The sequence below is a fragment of the Loxodonta africana genome, chromosome 13 (assembly GCF_030014295.1).
Source record: "Loxodonta africana isolate mLoxAfr1 chromosome 13, mLoxAfr1.hap2, whole genome shotgun sequence".
In the NCBI taxonomy this organism is placed as follows: Eukaryota; Metazoa; Chordata; class Mammalia; order Proboscidea; family Elephantidae; genus Loxodonta; species Loxodonta africana.
Window position 1 is genome coordinate 48,194,859 of NC_087354.1, and position 27,455 is coordinate 48,222,313.

The 27,455-nt window shown below is 39.8% G+C and overlaps 1 protein-coding gene across 29 annotated transcripts in view; it reads right to left on the reverse strand.

Annotated features, from left to right (window-relative positions):
• Positions 1–27,455, reverse strand: part of MAP2K5 (mitogen-activated protein kinase kinase 5) — a 279,846-nt gene that overhangs the window by 78,353 nt on the left and 174,038 nt on the right. For 22 of the 29 annotated variants that reach the window (XM_064267344.1, XM_064267343.1, XM_064267346.1 and 19 more), the window contains one exon: positions 7,235–7,264. The exons of 5 other annotated variants lie outside the window; for them this stretch is intronic. In XM_064267344.1, the coding sequence (XP_064123414.1) occupies positions 7,235–7,264 (30 nt within the window). Of the gene's footprint in view, positions 1–979; positions 5,334–7,234; positions 7,265–7,480; positions 9,246–27,455 lie in introns of those variants that run through there. 2 more of the 29 variants (XM_064267369.1, XM_064267368.1) reach the window with 2 other exon arrangements.

Genomic DNA, 27,455 nt, shown 5'->3' on the forward strand with positions numbered 1-27,455 from the left:
CCTCTGCATTTTATGGAACACAAAATCTGATTTAATGCCTTGGAATATCAGTGTATTTTAAATGTCTGTATCCTAAATACCCACTGCCATTAAGGGCAGAAAGAAACAATTCATTAAAACAAACAGGCTAGAAATCGATTTAGGAAAAAAAATGCACACATATTGCTCTTTTAGACTCTTACCAGTTAAAGATGAGCATTTGAAGTTTGGGGTAACTACCCACAGCTTTTTTTTTTTTAATTAGAGACCTAAAGCAAACAATTGGATGCTTACAATTTACTGAAATCCTTCATATTCTGAAGTTTAAAAATAGATTTCAAATACCTCTTTTCAAAGAGGGCAAACTGCATAGGTATTATTTTGCAATTCTAGCTTGGTCCAGGCATGACCGATATGTTAGTACATAAATAAGATAATGATATCTACAGTCTAAATTTAATGGTGAATATAAAACAATATTAACTCATTGCTGTCAAGTCGGTTCCAACTCATAGCAACAGAGCAGAGCTGCCCTATAGGGTTTCCAAGGCTGTAATCTTTCCGGAAGCAGACTGCCACATCTTTCTCCTGCTGAGCAGCTGGTGGGCTTGAACTGCTGACCTTTTGGTACTTAACCACTGTATCACCAGGGCTCCTTAAAACAATATTAAATGATCGCAGTTTGAATTAGTAAGAATATACCAGTCACAGGCTTTTAAAACACGAATAAAATTAAGTGTAAAAACTATAGTATTTCTTCATTAGCATTTGAAAAATGTATAATATTCTTAGTTTTAAGAACATAACACTTTCTACTCTATTATGAAACAAATGCTCTACCCAGGCACAATTGGTTACTACAAAATAAATGAATGTCTAAAAGACACTCTGTCAATTGAAAGGAAAAAAAAAACACATTAACATAGCAGGTTTTCATGCCAAGTTAAACAAAATATTTTCTCCTTGACAAGCTGCTTACATTCAAATGAAAACAGGGCAAATCTGGTCAATAATATGGATTACAAATAATAAAAAGGACCTTAGATCATGTTAATACAAGGATCAGAAAGCAGTAACTTCAATTAAAACCACCCAATTATTTAGTAAACTTTTAGACACAGCAAATAAATTTGTCTGTTTTAAATGAAAGTGCTCGGATAAGTGGCTTTTCGACCTCTGAGTAAGTCTCAGTAGCAGCGATCACAGCGAAGCAAGAATCTGCTGAAGCAAGGCAAAGCCTCCAAATCAAACAAATGGTATTAGTAATCAAAAAACATTTGCAAAACGTATTTCCTTGGTTAGTAGTAGGGGTTCTGAAGCAAACGCCACCTACAGCTCCTCTCATACTTTGATATATAGCAGGATGGGGGTGAGCACACATTTTTCTAACCACGAACAACCAGAGTATTTTTGCTTGAACAACAGGGTGTTTTCATTTCTGCACTATCTCTTGAAAAAGGCCAGCTGTAATACTATTAAGAATGCATGCCTTTCACTTAAAATCCTCTATTATCCACTTATGTTTGTCTTGCACTGGGATTTAAGAATGCCTCTTTATTGAGACAAGTAATATGTCATCATTTTGTTGAGCTAACAGGCCTGACAGCACTGTCTCCTTGAGTTACGAATAGTAGATCTCTATTTTGCACATTGGCGGCAAAAGCTGGCAGAATAATGAGAATTAGCCAATTGGTAGCGAGGGTTTTTACTCCTAAAGATCCAGACTTTCTTTTTACCTTAGCCTAGATTATTCTGTTCGGCCAGTTGATTTTTTTTTTTTTTTTAATAAAAATGATCTTATCTATATATCACAACGCTTTATCTGAATGCCATTCTTCTGTGTTTTTAACAAATAATATTACTATTCGTTATTTCATTTATCTTTTTGGTCCTTTTGACTACTTATCATCTTTATTTGAAACAGATTTTTAACAGATAATCTTGATCGTTACAACAATATCTTGCTTGCATTTTATTCAAATAATTCTTAAAAACAGCTTAAAAAGCCGTTTGGAATAACATCAAGCTTGCCATCAATCAAACGAAAAAATTCCGCTGGCGGTTGTATAAACATCAGATCAAGTCTGATGTCTTCAAGGATTTCAGAGTGAACCATAAAAAACTCCATTAACTTCTGACAAAGAATGCAAATTAATCACAACATGGGGTGAAATGAAATTAAAGGCTCTTTTCTAATCAATGACAAGGCAGGATGAAATATTTGTTACTCTCTCTGTACTCAGCCTGCCTAGGATGTCTGCGCGGCCCTTGCAAAGCCCCAAACGGAAGGTGTGAGTTACAGCTTCACCCACAGTTGCTGGTTCCCCCCCCCCAGCTATCTCCTTACAAGTCCTGGAGAGGCACAAAACACACCAATCATCTGCGTCTCAGGTGCATCCGATTTGTTATTCACACTCTCCATGCCAGGGAAAAGCCTGGCGCAGACAGATGCACCAGGAACCCTAAATGACAGTTTTGGCCTCCGGAAGTACGATCGCTACAGCAAAATCTAGTACAGCCTCCAGGTGAAATGTCTGGAGCTCCATATGGAGCAGGGAAAATTAACAACAAGATGAAAATCACTGCAGCAGTGGGGAGTCGGAATTTTTGAAAAAAAAAAAATGAAATTTAAAGATGAAGAAAGAGAAGTAATAAATTAATGGGGTGTGAAAACATTCAAAGCTTTACAATACCAGGGGCACTATTTGCTCAGATTTTTTCCCTTTTTTTTTTTTTTTAACTTCAGGTCATTTTGATGTAATTTATTAACCAAGATCAGGAATTGTAGGCAAAAGAAGAAAAACATTTTTATACATGCAAAAGTACTTTAAATACATTTGTGTCTGCATTATCTTCACTTTCCTGTGACATCTCGCTCACCAAATTTCCAAATACCAGAGCTGGCACATCCCTTGAGAAGTCTCCTGAATGGATTTACTATCACCCGAATGCAGTGCACTGCTGTACAGCTGGAATGAAGGATGGCAACTTTTAGCAGGCGATCCTTTTCATTTCTCCTAAATTATGGCGTCATTCAACAAACCATTGCCCACCATCATGTTTTTTAAGTCAACTGAATCTGGATCTATGTGACTAAGTAGACGCAGCTCCAACCCTCATCCAGACCTGCACATCTTCCCAGATTACTGTTAAAGCTAAATTGTTCAAGTAATGGAGACACTGGGTGCAAGAAGCTTAAAAAGGCAATTTTTCCTTATCCCATCCCAGAATATGCTGCACAGGCACCCAGAATTTAGTGGCACTGGGGTCTGAGACCCTTAGGATCCCCCTGTCACTCTGCTAAGCACGTGGTAAGAAACGCAGAAGGGCTCTAGGGAATGGTCTTGTCATCATCTACAATGGCACAGCCTTCTGACACTCAGCATTTCTCATCCATACAAGAAGCCTCTCCAGGGCAGAAAAGGCAAAGTAAAGAGGTTGGTGGCGCTGCCAGGGAAGGTGAGCTTTGGTACAGAGTCAACCAAATTAAGAACACACAGGGCCAGTCTTCTGGTCTAGCTGCCTGCAAGCCCTACACCTAACTGTACCCACATCTCCCTGAGGCAAGGGGCTGCTCATCTCTGAGCCTCAGTCTACTCACCTGGCTTCAGGAAGTTACAATCTGCACAGGTGGGATGGAAAGCCTCAGTCAGAAAACTGACATGAAGGCATGCTGGAGCTCCATGTAGGAAAGGTGCTAGATGAATCCAAGATAGTATTGTTCTTCCTATTGTATGCCATGGTAAGAAGACTGTACATTTACAGTGGCTCCTAACCTTTTTAATTATTTTATTTTTAATAGCGTCCTAAACTGCATGCCAATGAGGCTATGCAACTCTAAGGTCTTGAAGGAAATGAAAATGGATAGTGTTTTCAAATAACAAATAAAAACCCAACCCATGAAACAAATTCATATAGAAAGAACGATTAGCTCAACAAAAACATAGCCCTTTGACCTTTATGTTGGTCCCAGGCCACTGGCTCTCCCTAATATGTTCCCAACACCCCTCACTCATCTGCACTTCCACCTGATACACATTGTGTCACCGGCAGGAAGAGGTGCTGCTAATGACGCTGTCAGCAGCACTGACTCAGGGCTGGGGGAAGGACAAGTCTTGAGGCTGGCCTCTCCTCCCTGCTCTCTTCTCTGCTTACTTTACACCTACTCCAGTTGCAGCTGGCAAGTTGGTGAGCACAACCTTTCACAAAGGCTCCCCTTTTGTTGACAGCTGGAAATTCTGATTTGTGCTACAGCCCAACATTAGGACCAGTGGAGTGGTCCTTTGTACTTTTCCAAGTAATTTCATATCCATAATCTCATTTGATCTGCATACCTCTTCTAATCAGATAGGAAAGGCAGGTATCAGGATCCTTATTTTAGAAATGAGGAAACTGAGGCCTTGAGGAGTTGGGCGAGTATTAAGGCCTGAGGTGACCAGAGAGTGTATGGAGAGTTGGGTTCAAATTCTAATTTTCGGGCTTCTGGTCCAGAGCTCTTTCTAGTAGGCCATGTATCTTCTCAACTTGCTGCTATTGAAGAGATCTCAGATCTGGTGCCCTGATTTTGACTTTGAATTCAGAGCCAAGAATGCACTGGCACTGTCCTTAGCCCTGGCTGCTGGAAGGATTCAAAACTATGTGATCTGAAGGATATATGAAAAGTTTTCATACACTTGGGACTACACGAGTAAAAAATAGATGATAATAGGATAGGACAGTCCCAGCTCAGTGAATAGAAAACTGTTCTAATGCTATGATTGCTTTGGACAGTAGTAAGTTTCTTGTCACCAGATGTGTTCAAGCAGAGTGTAGATGTTCATCTTTCAGGTCAGTTTGATTCAATGATGTCTGAGGTTCCTTTCAACTGGGAGAGTCTATGATTCACTCCTGCCTACTCCACTTGGGGTTTCAATGGAACCAAACCAGCCACAGCTCAACAGTGAGCTTATCAGTCATTCTGTTTGCCCATTTATGAGGGAGGTCTCCTCACAGAGTAGCTGGATGTTCAAATGAGATAACGTGGGCCAATGAGAAGGCATTATTTCATAATTCAGTCTAAAATTCAGTATAAAAATATACATTCTTCTTCATGTGCTTTTTCTTTGAGGACAGGTGGAAAGGGTCGGAAAGGAATTTATAAAGTACCCCTTCCCAACCCTCAGTCTTAGTACCAAACCAAAACATACACCCGTTGCCTTCAGGTTGATTCTGACTCAGACCGACCCTACAGGACAGGGCAAACTGCCCCATAAGGTATCCAAAGAGCAGCTGGTGGATTAGAACTACCAACCTTTTGGTTGGTAGCTGAGCTCTTAACCACTGTGCCACCAAGGCTCCAGTCTGTAGTGCAAAGCCTGTAAAACAAATACCAAACCCACCGAAGTCATTACTGATTCCAGCAATAAAGCACACAAACTTCTTTTGAAAGACCTGGGAAATTGGCCTGACGACATCAAAGCTGCTTCTATTATTTGAAATAAAAATCCTAATTTGGTGACAACATTCTATCAGGATTGAAGGAAAACCATCCCCCTCCCCCTGCCCCGGACCTCTGGCATAAAGGTTAGTGATAACTAGGGCATTCAGCATACTCAAATTTTCCAGCTTTCACCTGAATGATCAAGTAAATGTATATTTAGACATTCACGAAAACAACACTGCAAAGGTATACATCCTCTTCCCAAATTTTGCAAAAGCCTTCAAATGTTACATCTGTCAAACGCAATGGCAACCCGTTTCTTAGACTTGTCACTCACATATCACTGTTAATTACTCTAGAGATTAGGAAGCTCAAGAATAGGGCTACATTTGCAAACTCTGGCATTCCTTGTTAGATCACTTTCAAGTTTTCTACTAAGACTTGTTTGAGAGATAAACCGTATACTGCTTGGGAGATAAATTCTATTCATTTTCAAAATTTGAGGGGTTTGGATAAATTGGCCAAACAGTGAATTGTTTAAAAAATTACTGACAGAATAGGAGGCTTACTAAGATAAATATTCTAATGAGCTGTAAATCCTGAAAATGTGATTTTAATTTGATGGGCTACCTAGAGCTAAGCAGCAAGCCTGTACACACTAAAACCTCAATAAATGCTAGCATGCCTGCCAAGCTATTACAACAAAGAAGCCTACAAATCTGAAAGGTGACGCTAACACTCTTGAACCTAACAAGTTGGACAATTTTTCTTCCACTTATCTGAAAGTTTCAACTGTAAAAGAAAAAAAAAAGGATACAAAAGATGCATTTCAATGAAGGGAGGGTCTTTAAACGTCCACATGGGTGGCAGGAGAATTTGTTTAAAACAGCTTATAAAGATGGTAGAGAGAATGAGACTCATCCTATTATTCAATAACCATGTTTGTGATGCATCTGCATAATCTAACCATGCATAAATTAGTATGTGTAATACAACAGTTATTTGCATAATAATGGCAAGTTAATAGATGCTTAAAGAGCAGAGACCAACACCACCTTTAAATCAGACATGCCTCCAGGCACTTTGCCCTGTACAGACCAAGATGCCAGAAAAACAGTGAGCCCCAACCAGAGGAAAACAGTCAAACCATTCATTTTTCATCCCCCTCGACATTTTACTTATTTCCGCACACACGCTATGGAATCGTTTTCGAACAACAAAACAGCTTTATATTTTAAGTGCCAGCACCCTTCTACAATAATAAAAAACAAACAAAAAAAATCTTAAATTAGAAAGATTATAGTCAGCAATGTTAATATAATGGACAGTTTGTTTTCATAGAAATGTGGGTAGAATGAGCAAAATTTTAAAAAAGAATTTGTTCAAAATTGCACCTGCATAAAACTGGGGGCCTGTTTGCTTAGCAAAAACAATGACCTAGATTAGATTTTTTCACACCCCATCTTAGTCCTTTAATTCAAATACTTTTAACTGAATCCAAAAGCTCAACGATTGTATCAAGCAAAGGACGTGCCTCTCCTCCAACCTCAGTATGAGCACATGGTGCTGGGTCAGGGTGAGGAAAAATGTCCCCAATGCCACACAAAGGAAGAGCACAATGATCGCTCTCAACCTTTAACAAAGAGGAAAAACATCTGGAGCTTAAAAAAATCAAAAATCATGAGAGACTTCTAAATGACTCCTTTAAGATATCGCTTTTCAATTTAACAGGACAGATTTATTTGTACATGGCTCAAACATTCACAATTGCTCCCTGCACCTTCATACATAGGAATGAATGTCACAGTGGCAAACGGCAGTAATGAACAATCTTACCTGAGGATATGGAAACCTCCCAAGAGCAAGCTGGGAAAGGAAATAATATTTGTCTAGTTATAGATTTGCATGCAGGGCAGATCTCCTTAAGACAGACAAGTACTACATTTCAGAACTGTATCCAGCAAATAAATATAAAAAGGCTCACAACCTCAAATGCATGAACTAAAATATTGCCGTACTTACATTAATAGCTGTATTTAGAATGGACATTTTCAATGGACAACGTTGCGACCCTGAAAAAACGTTCTAATTTTAACAATAAAAAATTATCTTTATATGATTTCTCTTAGGAATATTCTCAGCTCTATGGGCACTATTTACGTTTACATGTGTGTGACAGTTTCTTCTACACAGCGATGTAAAACCCTAGGAGGAGGCTGTTGGCTTTGCCACTTGTAAAATGGGAACACTGGATTGTTCCTAGCCTGTAGCACTGTAGTTTTTTAATATAAGGGCACATGAAAGGTTTCAGGATTTAGGGATAAGCCATAATATAAAGCTGAAAAATTTACCACTATTGTCATCCATTTGTTAGTTAGAAGAAAAGAGCTACCACCACTTGTGGGAAAGTGGCCATTGCAACACCGTGAAGCCGGAAATCCAAGTCTGAAATTGAGAGACTGGATCTTTAGAACTTCTGTTTCACTTGATTTGAAAACTGCTATGTGTTTTTTTTTTTTAAAGGTCAGTGACTTAATTTTGGTCTTTGGGTTCTCACCTGTAAAAACAAAATGATTCAATCAGGAATATTACTCGATATAAAGTAGTAAGACCAAATTTAATAAACGAACCATAACTTACTTAAAGGAAACAGGGGCAAAAATTTGCAGCTTCATAATGTGGCCCGTCCTCAGTCCTGAAACCCTTTGTATGAACTTGTAACTACTTTAAGTGGCGTCACAACATCAGGAAACTAAGTTGGAAGAGATCTAAGAGACCATCTTAGAACCTGTGGCCCAGTGAAGGTGTCCCCACACAGTTCATCAGCGGTACCACAGGGACTGAACCCACGACTTGTGATTTAATCCAGCATTCCTTCCAGCATATCACACTACCTTCCTAGATCTTGAGAAGTTGTACATTTATTCCAAAGACACTGATGTGGCTCAAAACATTTTTTAACTCTTCTTATGTAATTGTGTTTAGGATCATTTCAAGTAACAGAAGAACTACTTTATTTTATTAGAATTACATCTTAATTTGGACTTAAAATCATACTCCTCAGCTTGCTGATTGTGTAAGTTTTTTGTAGACTAAGGTTTGAATGGTTTATGGGTACTGCCAAGACTCAAAGCCACCTCCAAAAGGTAAAGGTTTTGCCACTTACTGAATGTTCTGAAGTTAATTTTCAAAGTTCCAAAACCAGGTCGAGCAACAGCAATTTCACAGGAATAAACCATATGATCTTGAAGGTGACTACTCCGGAAGACCTGGTACTCAGTTGTGTGTGTACTCACATACACATATGCCTTGTTATACCTGTAAGTTTCATTACCTTGTACTTTGTATACTCAGACTTCATTGATTTTCAAGATAAAAACTTGTATATTGTTATTTCATTTGGTGGATACTGTTAATCCTTCCAAGCATAAATGGCAAAAACATCCCAAGGAAAGTGAGGGGACATGTTAACCAAACTTTCTTTCAGAGTTTTGTGAGACAACGTTTGTTTTCTATGTAGCATTATTAATTAGGAAGGGGGAGGTCAGAGCTCTCCCATCCACTCCCTCTGGCCCACCCCTACCAATATAAGCCATAGTTTTCGTCTGTACTTTTAAATAGTGCATTTCTGTTTCTGGCCAAAGCAAGTATGCACATGACTGACGGAGGCAGATCACTGTGGTCTATCAGTGCAGTAATTAGGGGCCAAAGGTCTGTAACTGTCTGTACTGACCTGACAGGCAGTGACAGCTCACCAAAAGCCTATCATCGCACCGATGTGTGGATTATGAGGGTTGCAAATACTTCCATTTGGAGTTAGAAAGCCACCAAGAGGAGGGTTTCTCACCTAAAAAGACGAACAGCTTAATAACCACTAGAAAACATTCCGAACATTGTCTCTCAAGCCCTTCTCCAGGTGTTGTGCCATTTACTTGGATACATGTTGAACATGTCATTAGGGACCATGGAAGAATTCTGCCTACAGGGCCTACTTGGTCACTGCGCATATGATAAAGATCTAAACTGGGTGGTGGGTGCCAGCACTGGCCATTGGTTCTTGAAGTTTAAAGAATTAAGCAACAATAAGCTGAATGCTTAAAAAGAAAGAGCGAGTGAGAGAGAAAGAGATAAAGTGAAAAATGTGAATTCTTCCCACTTCATCACATAGCTTCCAACTGTAAAGTTATCATCCTTCTTCTACAGACAGGCCAGGCTATAGCTGGCTTGGGAAGGTTGCATTCATCTACTCGGTCCATTCTGGCATGACTGGCACCAGGTAAATAAGGATGGCTGATACCATTCATTTGCTCTGTAAGACACTGCCATGCAAGGGAAGAGAGAGAAAATTCAGTGCAGGCTGCTCAGCTGGGGGCCTCTCTGTGCCAGTCTGCCTGGGGACAGGTGGCAGTGCTTGAACTTGTGAACTCATCATCCTGGGGCTGACTGTGCTTTCTGTGTACTTCCCTGACATCCCATGGCACCTCAGTCCTACCTGACAACTTCGCTCCTGGGAACACTGCTTCTAACACATCTTGCACGCCTGACCTCTTTGGAGCTGGAGAACAGAGAATAGTTCCTTGTCCTTGACTCGTGGGCACAATTGCCACAGTAGCATGAAGAATGCTAGATTTTTTTTTTATTCCCACCTCCTCTCACAGAGTGTCATCACTGGGCTGCTCCGGCAGTGGGCCAGGGGTTCCAATTCTGCACCAGTGAAAACATGCAGTGGCACTATTAAGATGGCACCAAAAGCAGTCATTTTAAGGCCCCGGGAGAGGGAGCTGCCTTCAAGGTATGTCCCTGTCCTTCTGGGTCTAACACAGCAGCTGTAGCGTTTGTTTTTCTACACTGTCTGTCTCGTGGCAAAGCAGAAGGGAATATATAGCCAGGCCCTCGCACCCTTTTATCAAGTTCAGAGAAGGTAAAAAGGAAAAGGGCTTTCAGCAGATATGGCTGCATGAAGTACAAGTTCCTCATGAGGCTGCTGAAAGGCAACACACACACAGAATCCTCATGGGGAAGGGGTGCACGTATGCTACGTATGCTATGAGCGAGCATTTCCCAGACAGACGAACCTGGGGCCGTTCTGTATCTTTTACCCCGACTGGTCTATTAATCTACTTGCATTTCCCTAGTTTTTATTGTCAAGGTATTATAAATTAGGAAACTTACAAAAGAGAGTATGTAATCTTCTCTGAAATGGCCTGCAGATATGTCACTGTACTAAATGTGTTTCAGATTTAATGAAGCTTTAATGTCCTTTTTAATTTTGCCTGTTTCTGTATCACCAGGGGTCGGGCAAGGCAATCAGCACTCAAGAGGGTGGTTTGGTTTAAAACTAGGGAAAAACTCATTTGCTTATGAGTTGCACTGTATTTTCTTAATTAAATTTACTGAGGAAAATGGTTTAAGTTCAGCCAACCAATGACCTTTGCATGTAGATTTAGATTTATAAATAGGTTAACAGTTAAAGTAAAGAGGAAAAAAAAAAAAAATAAAGAAGAATCACAACAAAGCAAACAGATTAGGCCTAAGCCAATAGAAATCTTCGCTCTCTTTGTCATCTTTACAGAAGAAGCATTTAAATATAGGCAGCTTAAGTCCAGTTAGAAAAAAATAGTATATTGAAAAATGTGGACACACACAAGCTCCAGCAATCCATCAAATGACTCTCACATCCTTTTCACTCCCAGGAGGGGATCGGCTCACAGTGTAAAAGATTTGGAGAAGCTTTATTTATTTTTTGCGGGGTGGAGGGTAGATGGGGGAAGGAGAGAATTCTACTTCATGTTAAATAAAAAGGTGCGTTTTAATTCTAAAGACTTAAGATTCAGCAAACCGCTGAATACTGTTTGTTGGGGTGATTTTCTACGTAAAAGGCAGATAAAGAAAGCTCTGAAAACATTTGCCAGCTGGGAATACATTTAAATACTAGTAAACCACTAACATTTCACTGTAAAAACAGGACTGTTCCTTAGTGTCATCTTACTGAACTTTGATTTGTCTAACCATAATCTATGAAATGCTCTTAAGCTAGCGGCACTTGAATATGTTGGATTTAATAATTTAAGTAACAAATGTGTGTGTATACATATCTACATGTCTCTCTTAAAGATACCCAGATAGCTACGTATGTATATATGTAACTATAACAACTGCCAGATACATAACAACCGTATAACAGAAAACTTTGTATTTTAACAAAATGTTAGAATAAAAGGTACCTAAATACAAAGCAACAAAAGTGGCTTCTGTTGACAACATGAACTATTATTGTCACGAAATCATAAATGATAAAGCGAAAACACAAACTGCAGCCAGAAAGCAAGTGCAGGACACAAATTTAGGACATGTTTTTTTGGTGATTAAGTCTCCTGCTTAGAATGTCAACCATGTTGTGGGAGTGGTTTTTAATTTACAGTTACACTGAAGAATGCTGGATTTTTAAAAAATTCTTAATTTAGACACATCCTATGTTTCTCTGCATAACTGCAAATTGAAAAATAAGTATTTTCAATATAGCCAGTGATCTAGCTGAAGGAGGACTTTATCATCTGAAATGCTCTAAAATTTGTTCTTAATTACCTCGTGCACATTTTACACAATTAAATTTCCATCTAAGGATTTTGCATTTAGATTGTGCACTGCGGTTAAGCCTTCATTTTACAGAAATGCAGCAGCCACTTTGGAGCATTCAGACACAGGAAAATTTTAAAATATCAGACTTAACTACTGGATTACATAAAATTCCCTAGGTGAGATTTCATCCCTAGACCAATTTACACAGTCCTAGATAGAGTTTAAATCATCTGAAACTATGCTGGTGAAGAACCATAATAAATATTAAATACCTCAAGACCAACTCTAAGATTTTACTTTTCTTCCCGTGTATCAATTTCACTGTCCTCTTACTGAAAGGTTTAAAAAAAATCCAAAGGATATAACAGCAATTTACCAGTGTTCAAGTGCTTCGGAGGTTAAACTGACAACAAAGAACACAGAAACACAAAGCATCTTGAAGTAGGGTTTCAATTAAATGTGGAGGATTTAGTAATGCAGGACCAAAAAAAAAAAAAAAAAGAGTTACAAATTAATTTAATCTTCTGCCTATAGTTTGCAGCTGCACTCCAAAGTGTCTAGGGCTTAAGAACAAAGCCTTGGAAGGCCTCGGAGTGAGGAAAGCTTCAATTTTTAATGTATAACGCCATTAGCTGATAACTTGTAGAGTCTGCAACCCCTGCGGAGGGGCATAAGTGCGAGTAACAGAGACTGATGAAATGACATATTTGTTCATGTCTAGAACTATGAGGAAGAGGGTTATTACTAACACCATCAGGCCCAACAGAAATATGCCCTAATAACCTTTGGGGTCCTCCAGGTTATCAGTTCTCACTACATCAAATATATTAAAATCAAAACCTAATTCACTTTAATTAAAGACAATTAGTTTGTTTTACTATTTTTGTTTAACTTGTATGATACTACAATGCACTGCAAATTAAATATGGAATAAGTATAATGAAAGCACCAAACTGTGTACACCTTTCCATATATGCTTGGTGAAATTCGTCCATTGCTAGCGTCTATTTAAGGCAATTCAAGGACACTATCACTAAAGTATTCACTCTAAAAGGAGTACAGTGGAACCACACATATTTTTCCCCATTCGATTAATAGTTATTTTCAGTTAGCACTTTCCTACCAACTCAAAGGATTTCTTTAATACAAACAGAATTATGGCCCAATGGAGGCATCAGAAAATTAATTTGCCCAAGGCCATACTGCAAGTTGGTGCAAAGCTTGTTAAATTACTAGGAACTCTGCGCTCTCCAGATGTTTTGGCAATGGTAAAGGAGCTATCTGCAATGGCTCCTGAGACTTCTGGTGCAGTGGGTGAACTACTGTAAATAACTCACTATGCCTGTACAAAAAGTGCCAAGTGCTCTTTAGAGCTTGCAGATAACATGTTTTCTTTTTGTAGGAAGGGCCTAAGTGTGAGATTCACATTAGGAATGCTCCTTAACATGTGCCAACACTTAAAAAAGAACTACTCATCCTCACCAGCACCCACTGATATAAAGTAAATGTATTTTAACTGAGAAGCCCAAACACAGCAGCACAAAGAAGCAAACCAAGGAGTAACACTTCTCCATCATTCAGAAGGTTCCGCATTCCACCCCACAGATTACTACTAATAATGGTGAAAAGACAGCATTACAAATAAATGTTTCTAATAGAGTGTTGTTGTTTTTTAATTAGAGATGGGCTTATTACAGTGGACACTTAAATGATAGAGGGCAACAGTAATTCAAAAGTATAATATCCTAATGCTGTTCCTTTAATTGCTTTATTTGTTTCACTGTGAGAAATGATTGCTTGCTGTAGCCTAACCCCGAACGTTGAAAGAGCATGATACATTGAGGTCTCAACCTGGGCAAACTGTACCTAAACTTAGACTTTATTGCAGCTTAGTTCACAATCTTCACCTAATATAGGGTTATATCCCAGTGCAGCAGGAGGATAAATCACCCTGGAATATTACTCTGGCAAAGTTTAGCTGTGACTGCAGCATATGTGCTTTCCAGCCACTGAAGCAAAGGCCCATAAAATACACTAATTACTGGAAGTTATGGTCACTGAGTGATTGATAGCGCTCTGCAAGGCAACTTCCTCATTTTCAAATCTTCTGACGGGGCTCATCCGCCACACAGCAATTATTAATTCATGACCAACCCCTCGGGCACTAGTACCTTTACTTCTAATTCTCCTGCTACCAAACTACTGCTACAGTCGGACACTGTCTTTCTTCATTCTGATGGGTGGGTAAGGATGATAAAAAGCAGATTTCATGCTAAATGCTATTGTCTTGAATCTTGAAACCTTGCTTGGTCTTTCTAGCCCTGCTAACCCAGATCATGTAATTCTCCTTCCTCACCAATAATGCTATTTCACTTGCATCATTTTCTTCTTTTCCTTAAAAAAAAGTACACGTGTGTTTATATGTTTGCATATATGTTTGGGGGCCCTGGTGGGACAGTGGTTAAGAGCTCGGCTGCTAACCAAAAGGTCGGCAGTTCAAATCCACCAGCCACTCTTTGGAAACCTTATGGGGCAGTTCTAGTTCTACACTGTCCTATAGAGTTGTTATGAGTCGGAATTAACTCAACTGCAAGGGGTTTGGTTTTTTATATGTTTATATGTCTGTGTAACGATTTGTCTGTCTATACTACATTGGAAAAGTTGGTGGCGTAGTGGTTAAGAGCTACAGGCTGCTAATCAAAAGGTCGGCAGTTCAAATCTACCAGGTCCTCCCTGGAAACCCAACGTGGCAGTTCTACTCTGTCCTTTAGGGTCGCTATAAGTTGGAATCGACTCGATGGCAACAGTTTTGGTTTGGTTTTTTGGTTATACTACATTAGGCCAAAAACTCTGACTGAAAAATATTTTTGTTGAATATTGTGGTTCAAATGTAATCTATAATTTCAATGAGGCCATAGTAAATATGAGGCTGATAATTGCTAAAAAAGAAAGAAAAGGAAAAAACTCCATTCAAAGAAAGCCAATTTTATAGCTCTGCAGACACGCTAATTGTTCCATGTAGTTTTCCATCAATAGCTCTACTCAGAGCAATGCTAATTACAATATCTGGGTATATAACTACATCTTTAAAAGTTATTCAGAAATAACTGCAAAGGTCTCTTTTGATGGTGCTCTTTGCCCTGAGAGGAACTTCAGTGAGAGACTCTGAATTAAAGGGAGATATTTTTTTCTTTTTTTTAAAGTTTAGTCATGATAGATGAAAGCAAATATTTCACTTTTCTATTTGAAAAATGAATGTTCTTCAAATATTTCTGTACAGCTCAAAATACAATACTGAGGGTGGTTTTCTTATCTGGAATCCAAGATGGTGCAACAGGTATGAAGATGGAACTCCAACTTACTTATCCTCAGGACTTGGCTCAAACTGTGCCTCTTGATCCTGGCCACTTCCCACTCCCCCACCTCCAGTAGTTAGTCTCAGAAGACTCTACTCACAATTTTGTGGACAAATTCATACCACCCTCTGTCTATTCCATTCATTCGGCAGTGTACACATTCTGCCTGGTGTTTTACATTTTCTTATGTCTCCAACACCTGATAAATTTTAACTTGTTTAAGGGCAAACTCTAGATCATAAACTTTTATATGTTCTCCATGACACCAGAAACAGTATTTTGCAGTAGGTTGACAATAAGCATCTGTTGGTTATGGTAAGTCCCCTGGTAGTGGTATTTCCCTGAGCCTGGCCAACCTGGTGGTGCATGGCTTAGCTGTTTCTATGCTATAATACTTTAATAACCACTATACAAACTCTTCAGTATTAGGAGTTGACAATCTTAACTGACAAAGTTCTCTTACATCATTGCTTAGAATGATCAGTAGCTACCACCTTAACATATTTAAGCAGTATAATTCATATGGCTTATTTTTTTTATTTAAGGAGATGGTCTCAACAGGCTCTCCCATCTTTTGCAATGTGTCTTTGTTATGTCCACACCCACGCCTATTGTTGTGATCAGTAGCATGTAACAGGAGTGATCCTGTGTAACTTCCACGGTTTGAACCCACCAGCTGCTCTGCAGGAGAAAAGACCTGGTAATCTGCCCCATAAAGGTTGCAGCCTAGGAAACCCTATGGGGCAGTTTTATTCCACCACATAGGGTTGCTATGAGTCAGAATCGACTTGACGGCACACAACAACAACGTTATGCAGTAATAAATATCTGAAATGATTTCCTTGATGTACTATGTACTTCTATTGCACTTTTATTTACTTTCCTCCCCACTAGTCAAGAGCTCCTGAGGGTAAAGTTGTATTCCTACTGCCAACACAGGGTAACCAAAAAACCAAACCAAACCCGTTGCCATCGAGTCGATTCCAACTTACGGTGACCCTATAGGACAGAGTAGAACTGCCCATAGAGTTTTCAAGGAGCAGCTGGTAGATTTGAACTGCCAACCTTTTGGTTAGAAGCCATAGCACTTAACCACTATGCCACCAGGGTTTCCCAACACAGGGTAGCAATGGATAAATATTTACAGATTAGATGGAATCCTCACCTATTCAATTCCCATTATAGTAGACACACTTGAGATTAGACTAATTTTTATATTTTGTTTTAAAGATAAACTAGGCCTTGGTTTCTCAAAACCAACTGGCAATTATATATTTTTAAAATATGGTAAAACTGATCCAGCTATAGGGATAGTGTAGCTGTCATCCTATGAAAAGCAGTCTTGACTGACAAGGAGAGTCACAATAAGCCAGCTTTTCCTTTATCTAATTTCCTGCTCATTTACATTTACCATTCATCTCTTCTCTCTTCAAATTACTTTATCTACACCTTTTCTGTGGCATAATGGGAGAAGCAGACTTTAAGTCACGAGTTGGGACACATGACTGCCACTGCCTGGCCTAGTCACACTTAACGTGTCTGCACAAGTCCCTTACTGCTCTGGACCTCCACGTCCTCATTTTCAAAATGGGAACTTTGAGGCTCATAAGGTGGTACAATCTTTGATGCCTTACATTCCTGGTTTTTCAGGACAAGTTTAAATGGGAGGAATGAATATCAAGTGACTTTGTTAAGCATACATGTAAAGTATTACCCTGTCACCCTTTTTGTTAAAATGACATTGAGCAAAGGGTATTAACAGTTAGGAATAGAGGAAAGAGCTAGCGCTAGGCTTCACACCAGAAGTTCTAGACTCTAGTTCTTTTTTACACAGTACTGGTTCACGTGTTATAATTTTGGGCACATTCTTTCCCTTCTCTGGATCCCAGCTTCCGCACTGTAAGAGGAAAGGGATCTGGTCTATAAAGTTCTAAAGTCTCTTCTAGTTAAAAAAGTTCTAGTTTATAAATACAAGATGATACATGCAAATTCTTTTCTAAACAAATGCAAATGAAAATATTATTGTCCATTTCAGAACCAAAGTGTGTAATATGGTCTGTACAATTTTCAAGTGGACTTTTAAAGATAATTCCAGGTCACTAAATTTGAGTATTGACAGAATCCCAGAAGCAGTGATTTTTATCACTGGATATCTCAAAGATAGCAGCAGTGGTTCTCAAAATTATCAGACTCAAAGAATTTTAGAGCTGACAAGTCACTAGAAGACTGACTCCTCCTTGTATTTTAGATCTTGACTCAAATGTAATTCCACACCACTCAGTTATTCCCATCACAACAGCCTGAAATTTCTGTCCAACAAGGTACTATTGTCTAGCACCCTCCTTTAAAACGTAGGCTCCATGAACACAGGAATTTTGTCAGTTTTGTTCACAATAGCAGCCCCAGTGACTAACACAGCGACTGCCACATAGTAGGCACTCAACAAATCAAATATCTGCTATGTGACCAAACGAATGACTGAATTTTGTCCAACCTTATACCTGTCTCTTCTACAAAGCATTTCTTCTAAAAAAATCTGAGCCAAGTGGTCACGTAGTCACCACTTAAATGCTACCAGGGATGGGCATTTTTACCTCTAAGGGTGATGACTCCACTCTTGAGAAGAAAGGGTGTGGAGACCTATTCATTAGAAAATTCTTCTTTATAAGGAATAGAAAGCTATATATCTCTCTCTATATAGATATATATAGATAGCTCTGGTGGCACAATGGTTAAGTGCTTGGCTGCTAACTGAAAGGTCGGTGGTTTAAACCCACCAGCAGCTCTACGTGAGAGAAGACTTGCCAATCTGCTCCTGTAAAGATTTCAGCCTATGTAGAACAATGGAACAGTTTTACTCTGTCATATAGGGTCACTATGAGTTGGAATCGATGGCACACAGCAACAAACAAATATATATATATATATATATATATATATATATATATATATATATATATATATATATACGTTTGTTCACTTTAGCTTCAGAAGTTTAGCTTGATGAAGTCATAACGCAGCAACTTAGTTCTCCATGGACAACCCTTCAAACATCTGAAGACAAGTTGTCAAAAGTCTGCTTTGTCTTCTATTTATTTCTTTATTCTTCATATCAAGACTTTGTTGACTTAATTTTTTTTTTTTAAACTCTAAATTGTGTGTATGTGTGTGTTTGTGTGTATACATGGCATGGAAATGTACTGTTGGAAAAGCTTTAAAATCAGTCTGAAACCCATCAAAATAACAAAATGCTTCGCTGGGACTGCTAGCACCTGTTCCGTCTTGTTTTCTCAATCTCATGGTTGTTCACCACAGCTCTGAGCACAAAGCAAGCTCAACAATGCCTCATTCAGCAGGAAACACTCCACTTTGTCTGCCACTTTCACGATCACGATGATCACTGACAACCTTGGAAAATGCACATTTAGGCATGGTAATCTGAGACAGCTGGATCCCTTCACAAACCTTGCAAAGGACTCAACTAGTCAATCCATCATCTGCCAAAGGTCATTTTAACAGGTTCTTTTTGCAATAAGTTACACAAAATTTTAGACAAAAAAAGCACAATGGAAAAAAACCAAGTTAAGACGCAATTAGAGAAAGGGGAGTAATAGTGGGGGGATGAGTGACAGAAACGGTCAAGTGCTCTTTTCCTCAACATTCTTCAATGGAAAGGAAGGAGAGCCCTTGAGGAGGCCTCCAGAGCCAGACCCTCCCCCACACTTTTCTACACAACCTTCTACTGACATTTCCTTTGTCTTTGGACCCTTCGGCTTTGATTCTTTTGCCTTCTGATGGTTTTCAGCAGAAACTTCTGATCAACAGGTAAGATTCTTCCTTAGTTGGAGCAGCTGGGTGCACATATTAAAATAAGATCCAACTTCCACTGAAATTCATGAAAATAATTACAAAAAAGAGGAGAAAATATGACTATTTAATGGGGAAAGCACACCAACTGCCAAGTTTTTATGGTCTAGAGAAGCTGACAGCAGCTGCTCCTACAGCACCCAAGGCCATCACTCACCCCTCAGACCAGATTCATGATCACCAAGGAAAGAGGCAAACAAAACTGCAGAAACAGCTGTGTCTCTCGGTGTTTTGTGTGTGTGTAGGGTGGGGGAATGGGTTCTTCTGTATATTTAGAGCCAAGAACCAAGTATAGGCGATGCTCCATAATTCTTGTCACCTGGTAAGCACTCAATACACATATGAGGATGGTATCTCAAAGGGCAGTGTACTCCTCAGAGTAGAAAACATGTACCCACAGCACTGGGTGTTTCAGCCAGGGAAATAACAACTGTAATGACAAACAAGGCCACCACTTCCTGAGGATCTTCTATGGACCAGATGCTCATAGTCCCGGGTGCTTTACAAAGTGATCCGCTAAACCTACACACCAGCCCCAGGAGGTAGGTATTGTCATCATGTCTAGGAGGCAGTTGCTTCTCTACCACTGTATCCTGTTTGCAGCACTCATGGCAATTTGAAATTACTTATTTGCATTTTTACTTATGACACAGCATAGTCATTAAGGCAGACTTAGGTTTCATACTGCATGGATTGAGTCCCAGCTCTGACACTTACTAGCTGTTTAACCAAAGTTACTAAATCTCTCTATGCCTCAGTTTCCTCATCTGTAAAATGGTGGATAATAGTATCTACCTTATGGGAGGAGTCCTTGGGTGGTGCAAACGGTTAATGCACTCAACTGCTAACTGAAAGTTTAGAGGTTCGAGTTCACCAGAGAATCAATGATTTATTACTGACCAACAGAAATTCACATTTTCTGGGCAAAAGCACTGACATACGTCGTTTAAAATTTTTTTTTTTTCTGTAGAAATACAAAAAGGAGGACAATCTCAGAAAACATAAATATACTTCTCCCATGTTATAAAATTAAAATCAAAACACTTTCTTTGATGATTTCCTCCTCTCTGCTTTTTCTGTTCTTTTTTCTAGAACTTCTACTTTTCATCTGTTAGACTTCCTGAACTGGTTTTTAATTTTTATTTCCCTCCTATTTGCCATCTCTTTGTTTTCTGCTCTATTGCCTCAAAGAGTTCCTCAACTTTATCTTTCCATCTTCCATTAGGTTTTTCATTTCTGCTATTATCTTTTTTAATTTCCAAAAGATTTGTTGTTGTTTTCTGAAAGTTCCTTTGTTACAGCAGTCTGTTGTTTCCTAGATGAAATATTTTCTTATTCCTCTGAGGATACTAGTTGTTTTAGGCTGGGTTCTATAGAGGAGCAAAACCAGTGAAGTATATATATAGATATATAGAGAGAGATTTATTTTGAGGAAAACGGCTCACACAGTTGTGGAGGCTAGCAAGTTCCAAATCCATGGGTCAGGTGTCAGGCTAGAGGCTCTTCCTGACTCAGGTGGTTGCAGGGGCTGATGAACCCAAAATCGGCAGGTCAGATGGCAGGCTGCTGGCTCATGGGGTTGCAGGAGCTGGTGAATCTCATACTCTGTAGATCAGGCAGCAGGCTGCTGGCTCACATCCCAAGAACAAGAGGTCACAGGATGATGAGTTGGATGCAGCATGGAGAGAGGGCAAGCTTTGCCAGAGCATCCATATATACTGGATACAGGCCACACCCTCAAGGAAACTCCTCTTTCACCTGATTGGCTACTCACATCAGATCATGAAATGGAGGATGATTACAAAATATCTGCCAAACCACTGAGAATCATGGTCTAGTGAAGTAGACACATAACCTTAACCATCGCGTTAATGGTAGTTCATTTGAATTCCCCTCTACCCTCCGTACAGTCTCCAACTTGCTTATTTTCAGTTAGTTTAGGCCTCTGTTCTCACCTTTAAAAGTGTTTCTTAAATGTCCTGTTATGAATGAGGTGCTAAAGAATTGACTAGAAACTCTGTGTTCTTGTTGACTGAGGGTGTCCTGTAAGAACATCTAGCTGGACTATTTCCTTGGGGAACTCCCAGTGTCTGGACCTTTAAGACTTCTCTGGTCAGATTTTCCTAGAGAAAGTCTCTTCCCATCTCCTGCCTGAAAGATAATCTTGACTGACAATGCCCAACCAACAGGGAAGGGTAAGAAGGCTGACAGGTCTCAACATTCAGAATTTAAACTTCACTTAATGCCTCTGTACTCAGTAATAGTACTTGGTCTTCTAATGGGCCAGGTATCACTTATTTTATTCTCTACTAAACACACACACACACACACACACACCATCCACCAGTGTTGAATTTGGGTTGGGGAAGGGCAACCATCTGCTCATGCAGAGTTAGGGAGAGGATCTGTGGGTGAAGTTGCTTAACTGCTTCTCAGAAGGACTTTAAAACAATCTTCCCCTCTTTGGTGCTGTCACTCCTAGTTCCAGATATCTGGTATTACCAATTCCTGAGCCTTTTGGGGGTCTACAGTAAATCTGGTGGTGTAGTGGTTAAGTGCTACAGCTGCTAATCAAGAGTTCAGCAGTTCGAATCCACCAGGCGCTCCTTGGAAACTCTATAGGGCAGTTCTACTCTGTCCTATAGGGTCGCTATGAGTCGGAATTGACTCGATGGCAGTGGGTTTGGTTTTGTTTTTTTTTTTTTGGACAGTAAATCAGGTTGCCTCTTACTTTCTTCCTGCTGGCTTAGAACCCAGCCTTCTTAGCTTTGCTAATCTGTTCACCCTTGTTCATGCTTTCTCATTTCCAAAATTTGGTTGCTGTTATCTCCTCTCTGTTTCACTTTGTCTTTATGGTTTTATGCCTTTTAAAAAATTCTTTTATGATTATTTTTTGTGGAGTTTGAGATGAGAGTGGAAGCTAAAGCATGCATTTCGCATTGGTAACCTTTTTGAACCACACTTAAACATTTCAAAAGGCAGTGTCTTTTAAAGAGGGAGGTGTAACTGCTTACTTTCTAATTGTGACCTTTGTCCAGCAGCTCTGAACCTGACTTCCTGTCTAAGATGGGGAAACTGAGGACCAGAGAGTTAAGTGACTCACTCAATGTTTCAGAGGCTATAAAGGCAGAGGTGGAATTTGAATCTGGATCTGAAGCTTTGGCAAGAGAAAGCTGTTCTTCACATGCAATTCATCTGTGATTTATTCAGTTCAACTCTACAAACATTCATGAGCACTTAATATGTACAAGGTGCCATCAAAATTTAAACTCTGATCTAATTTTCAGAAACTGCTTTAAAACGATTGCAAAAGCATGACAAAATTGAGCCAAAAAGATTTCTTGAATACTAGCACGGTGGAATTGCGCTAGGTAGTGTACGAGTTTATAAGAGAATCAGATTTGAATCCTGTCATCAAGGAACTATGACATACTTATCAATTACTCTACTATAAAGTGGAAAATGTACCTGCCACAAGGAAGGGGCATATGCGGTCAGGAGAGAAAGACAGTACTTTTAACTGGTGTTGTGAATTGAATTGTGTCCCCCCAAAATATATGTTGTAAATCCTAACTCCTAACCCTGGCACAGGGTTTAAGAGCTACGGCTGCTAACCAAAAGGTCAGCAGTTCAAATCCACCAGCTGCTCCTTGGAAACCCTATGGGGCAGCAGTTCTACTCTATCCTATAGAGTTGCTATGAGTCGGAATAGACTTGACAGCAGTTTTTTTTTTTTTTTAATACCTGTGGATGTAATTCTATTTGAGAATAGGGTTTTCTTTGTTATGTTAATGGGGCCATATCAGTGTGGGGAACATCTTAAACTTAACCGCTTTTGAGATACAGAAAGAGCAAATTAGGCACAGAAGCAAGCAAGAACAAATGTGGTAAAGACAGATGCTACAGGGAGATTCTAAGGAATGCTGAGAGGACCACTAGAAAGGCTGAGACACAGATTTTACCAAAGAGCAGATAAAGAGAACCTTCCCCTAGAGCTGGTACCCTGAATTCATATTTCTATTCTCCTAAACTGTGAGAAAATAAATTTCTGTTCTTTACAGTCACCCACTTGTGGTATTTCTGTTACAGAGCACTAGGAAGCTAAGATAGCTGGAGATCAGAGTTGGCATCATGAAGGATGGGCATTTAAATTGTATTTTGGGGAGATGAAGAGAAAGGACAGTCCATGTTGCAAAAACACCATAGCACTACACGGATTTATTTTTAACTTGATAAAGATAATTCTAAAACTCATAAAATACTCTTTGCCAAAACAACAGAACCCATACAAATCTTCAGAAGATGGTGTTATTTTGATGACAATGACCTTGTCTGTATCTCAGAATATCTTCCTCGCCTATCTTGAGATGTTTTTCTAAGCCGTGGTCCTCGCTTTCATCATTTAACACATCATTCAGACCACTTCAATAAAACAGTGATCATGTTGAAGAGGAGTCTCCGAGGACCAGATGACACACCAATTAACCAAGCACATCGAGCCAGATTGTTCTATGCCTTGGACTCAGGAGACTGGTGTAAAGAGGAGGCAAACAAAGGCAGAGAAAGCAAGGGACTGAAAGAAAAGAGCAAAATGCATGTGCTAATATGGGGCTTGCAGCCTGACTCCTGTAGAAAAGCCTGTCTGAAGATTATTCACCACTAACCTTAATAAGATTTATAATAACCCGCCAGGAATCACAAACCAGAGCATTTACTTGTACAGCACTAGTGAGAATAAGAACACCGCAGGACTTGTTTGGCACCTTTTTAAATGGATATGCACCAACCTGGGTCCTGCAAATGCAAGGCAGGGGAGGTGTATGCTGACTTACTTTAGGCCAAGAAGGTCCAAACTCAAATCCGGCTTTTGCAGATGTGATTGCTTACTTCCCACCTACAGATTTATGTTGTGACTCAAATGACACAAGACTATGAATGGAGTAACTGAGCAGTAAAAAACATGAGAGGGGCTCTCTCCTAGCACCATCTGTGGGAGAAGAGACAAGCCCTGCACTATCTGTGAAATTAAGAAATTGTGCCCCAAACTGTTTTAGGTAACCCCACCCCAGTTCTCAAACTAAAAACAAAACAAACAAAACGATAAAACTTGGTAGAACAAAGCCCTTATTATGTACCAAACTCATTTTCATTTTAAAGTTTACTACTGAGGTCTTGAATAGCAACTTCCGGGGTGAATAGTCCTGAAAATCACCAAGTTAAGTGAATGAGTGCTAGCTTTCAAGGAGAGGCAGACAAATATCCCGGGGCAGGATTAACTCTCCCAGTTTGTCCTAGTTCATGAGTTTTATACCTTTGTGTATGGGATTCGCTATTTTTTTCTTTCCAGCTTTGTTTCTTTAATTTCCACCCTGATGACTGTCGTGAAGTTTCGAGGAAGAACTGCAGTCCCACACAGTCTCTTTCCCTCACTACAAAGTGAGCCCACACAAACCCCACATTTGGCAACGACCCTTATTTGGTCCTATAACTAATCCACAGGAGGGCAACTACAACATGTTTAAAGATCTGAGTTGAAAACCATAAATAAACAGCATAGGAAGGGGCCAAATTCTTCCCATCTAGGAAAAAAACTGCCATGTTCTGAATAATCTCATTTTTTTCCCTCCTTAAGGGTCATTTCCAACTTTGTTACCACTTCTGCCAGTTCCAAACACCACATAAAAACACCACATACAGCTGATAAAACCCTGGAAAGGACCCACTTTATCCCACAGAGGGACGGTGAACTGAGAGAAGATGGGGGCAGTTTCTGTCCCTGGATAATGATATTAAAGATTCTTTGCTTAAGGCACAAATGTACCTGTCTGTGATTTTTTAAGGGTACATTTTAGTGGCATGTAGCGTCATCTTTTATGAAAGAGTGTGGTGAGAGAGCTTGTTATGGCTCCCCATGGGGACTGCGAGAACACAGCAACAAGGGAAGGGACAGTACAGAGGCAAGTAAGGGGGAGCCTCCTTATTTTAGAAGTTTAAAACAATGAAGAGGACCTCTGACTTTGGCATCACCAGATTTCAGGCATGGATTGAAAGTTTATGGAATTGGGAACAGAAGCAGAGGCAGAAGGGATGTTGTTGTTGTTAGGTGCTGTTGAGTCGGTTCCGATTCACAGCAACTCTATGTACAACAGAGCGAAACGCTGCCTGGTTCTGCGCCATCCTCATGATCGTCGTTAAGCTTGAGCCCACTGTTGCAGCCATCGTGTCAATCCATCTCATTGAGGGTCTTCCTCTTTTTCACTGACCCTCTACTTTATCATGTATGATGTCTTTATTCCCAGGAATGATCCCTCCTGAAAACATGTCCAAAGTACATGAGACAAAGTCTCGCCATCCTCACTTCCAAGGAACACCCTTGCTGTACTTTTTCCAAGACAGATTTGTTCGTTCTTCTGGCAGTCCATGGTATATACAATACTCCTTGGCAACACCACAATTTAAAGCTATCTATTCTTCTTCAGTCTTCCTTATTCATTGTCCAGTTTTCACATGCATATGTGGCAATTGAAAATACTATGGCTTGGGTCAGGCGCATCTTAGTCCTCAAAGTCACAGCTTTGCTTTTTAACACTTTAAAGAGGTCTTTTGCAGCAGATTTGTCCAACAAAATACATTGTTTGGCTTCTTGTCTCTATTTGATACTTGTGCCATTTCAGGGAAATTCCTTTGCTCAGTTTCCTATAGTTTTAGCCCATGTGTTTCTTCACCATCGGTACCCTAGGGGAATGAGCTGATTGACTCAAAACACTTTCAGAAAGGTAATCCACACAGACAGTAGTGGAATTGCACTAGGTTAGCACTTGCATACTTTGACATTTGGTCTCTCAAGTGTTTAAAGGGAATGACCTTCAAGTGTGCTGGGGGACGGGAAGGGGCTCCTCCATCTCGTCCCGTCCCTCTTCCTCTCAGTAGCAAACTCCCTTCCAGACTAATCCAGCTCAAAAGTCAACTGCTTTGTGAAGCCTTGCCCCTCTGTCCACCCTCTGTGGCCCAAAGAACACATCTCTATTAGAGATTTTATCACACTGTTCTGGGCTTCAGGTGTCTTTCTTCTCCAGTAGATGAGGACTCTCCTCAGCTTTTGTGCCCCACTCTTCAGGGCTTAGCACATGGTAAGTGCTTATTAAGTAATAATTATTGAATAAATGGATATTTTCACTCTTTGGAGCCCATACCTAGAAAGGGAATCTTGTGTTCAAAAGTGAGGATGAACAGAAGAGAAGCAATTCTTCTCTAAAGATACTGATTATGTTTTAGAGCACAATTTGTTCCTCAGAGTTGTAAAATGCTATTGAAATTCACTTTATGTATAGTGATTTTTAATATCTATTCCAAGCATACTGTAGTGAAAACAAAGAAGAATCTTGGCCTTCAAGTACTTCTTTTAAACTAACTTTTCAATCCCTATGGTCTCATCACATCTGTCCCTCGGAAAAAAAAGAACCTTAGGGTTCTCTTGTCATCTCTGTTATTGAATCACTCAGTTTCTCATTTATGGACTTAAAACCTCCCACCTCCCCCCGCCCCCACTTCCCTACCTCATGTTTTTTCTTTACCTTGGACTCCAAATAAATTTGGTATAAAATGTATGTCAGGGGCCTTACTCTCTATTCTCTAATGACTTACTGGACTACCACTTGTGTCAGGTCCTACACTGACCATAAATAATTAGAGGACAGGGGCTACAATCGTGCAGTTCCTTTTGAAAGCATTTAGTTGAGCACCAGGCACTTATGGGTGCTCAATAACCCTTTTTGATTATCATAATCAGACTCCACTCTACATCCTCTAACAATATCTCCTCCTCCTGTTTTAACCCCTCACTCCTCACCATCTGTTTTAAAACACAAAGAGTATCAAAAGGCTGAACTCTTCCCGGTCCTCACTTGCAACCATTTCAGTCCTCTTCTGCTCTCCATCTCACCTACATGAACCAACACACTCCTTCTGGCATTCGGATAGCCCACATCCAACACAGACACTTCTTCACAGAATTCCCTATACCTTAATCTTCTTCAATTTTACAAATTCGGCAAGTATCTTTTCTTCAGTCTTCCAGAGACCGTTCAAGTTTACCTCTAGGATAAATGAACACGAGCAACAAAACCCCAAATACATCAATGACAATGTCCCTCCCTACACTACAAAGAAGGAGCCCTAGTGGCGCAATGGTTAAGCATCTGGCTGCTAACCAAAAGTCTGGTGCTTCGAACCCACCCAGCAGCTCCACAGGAGAG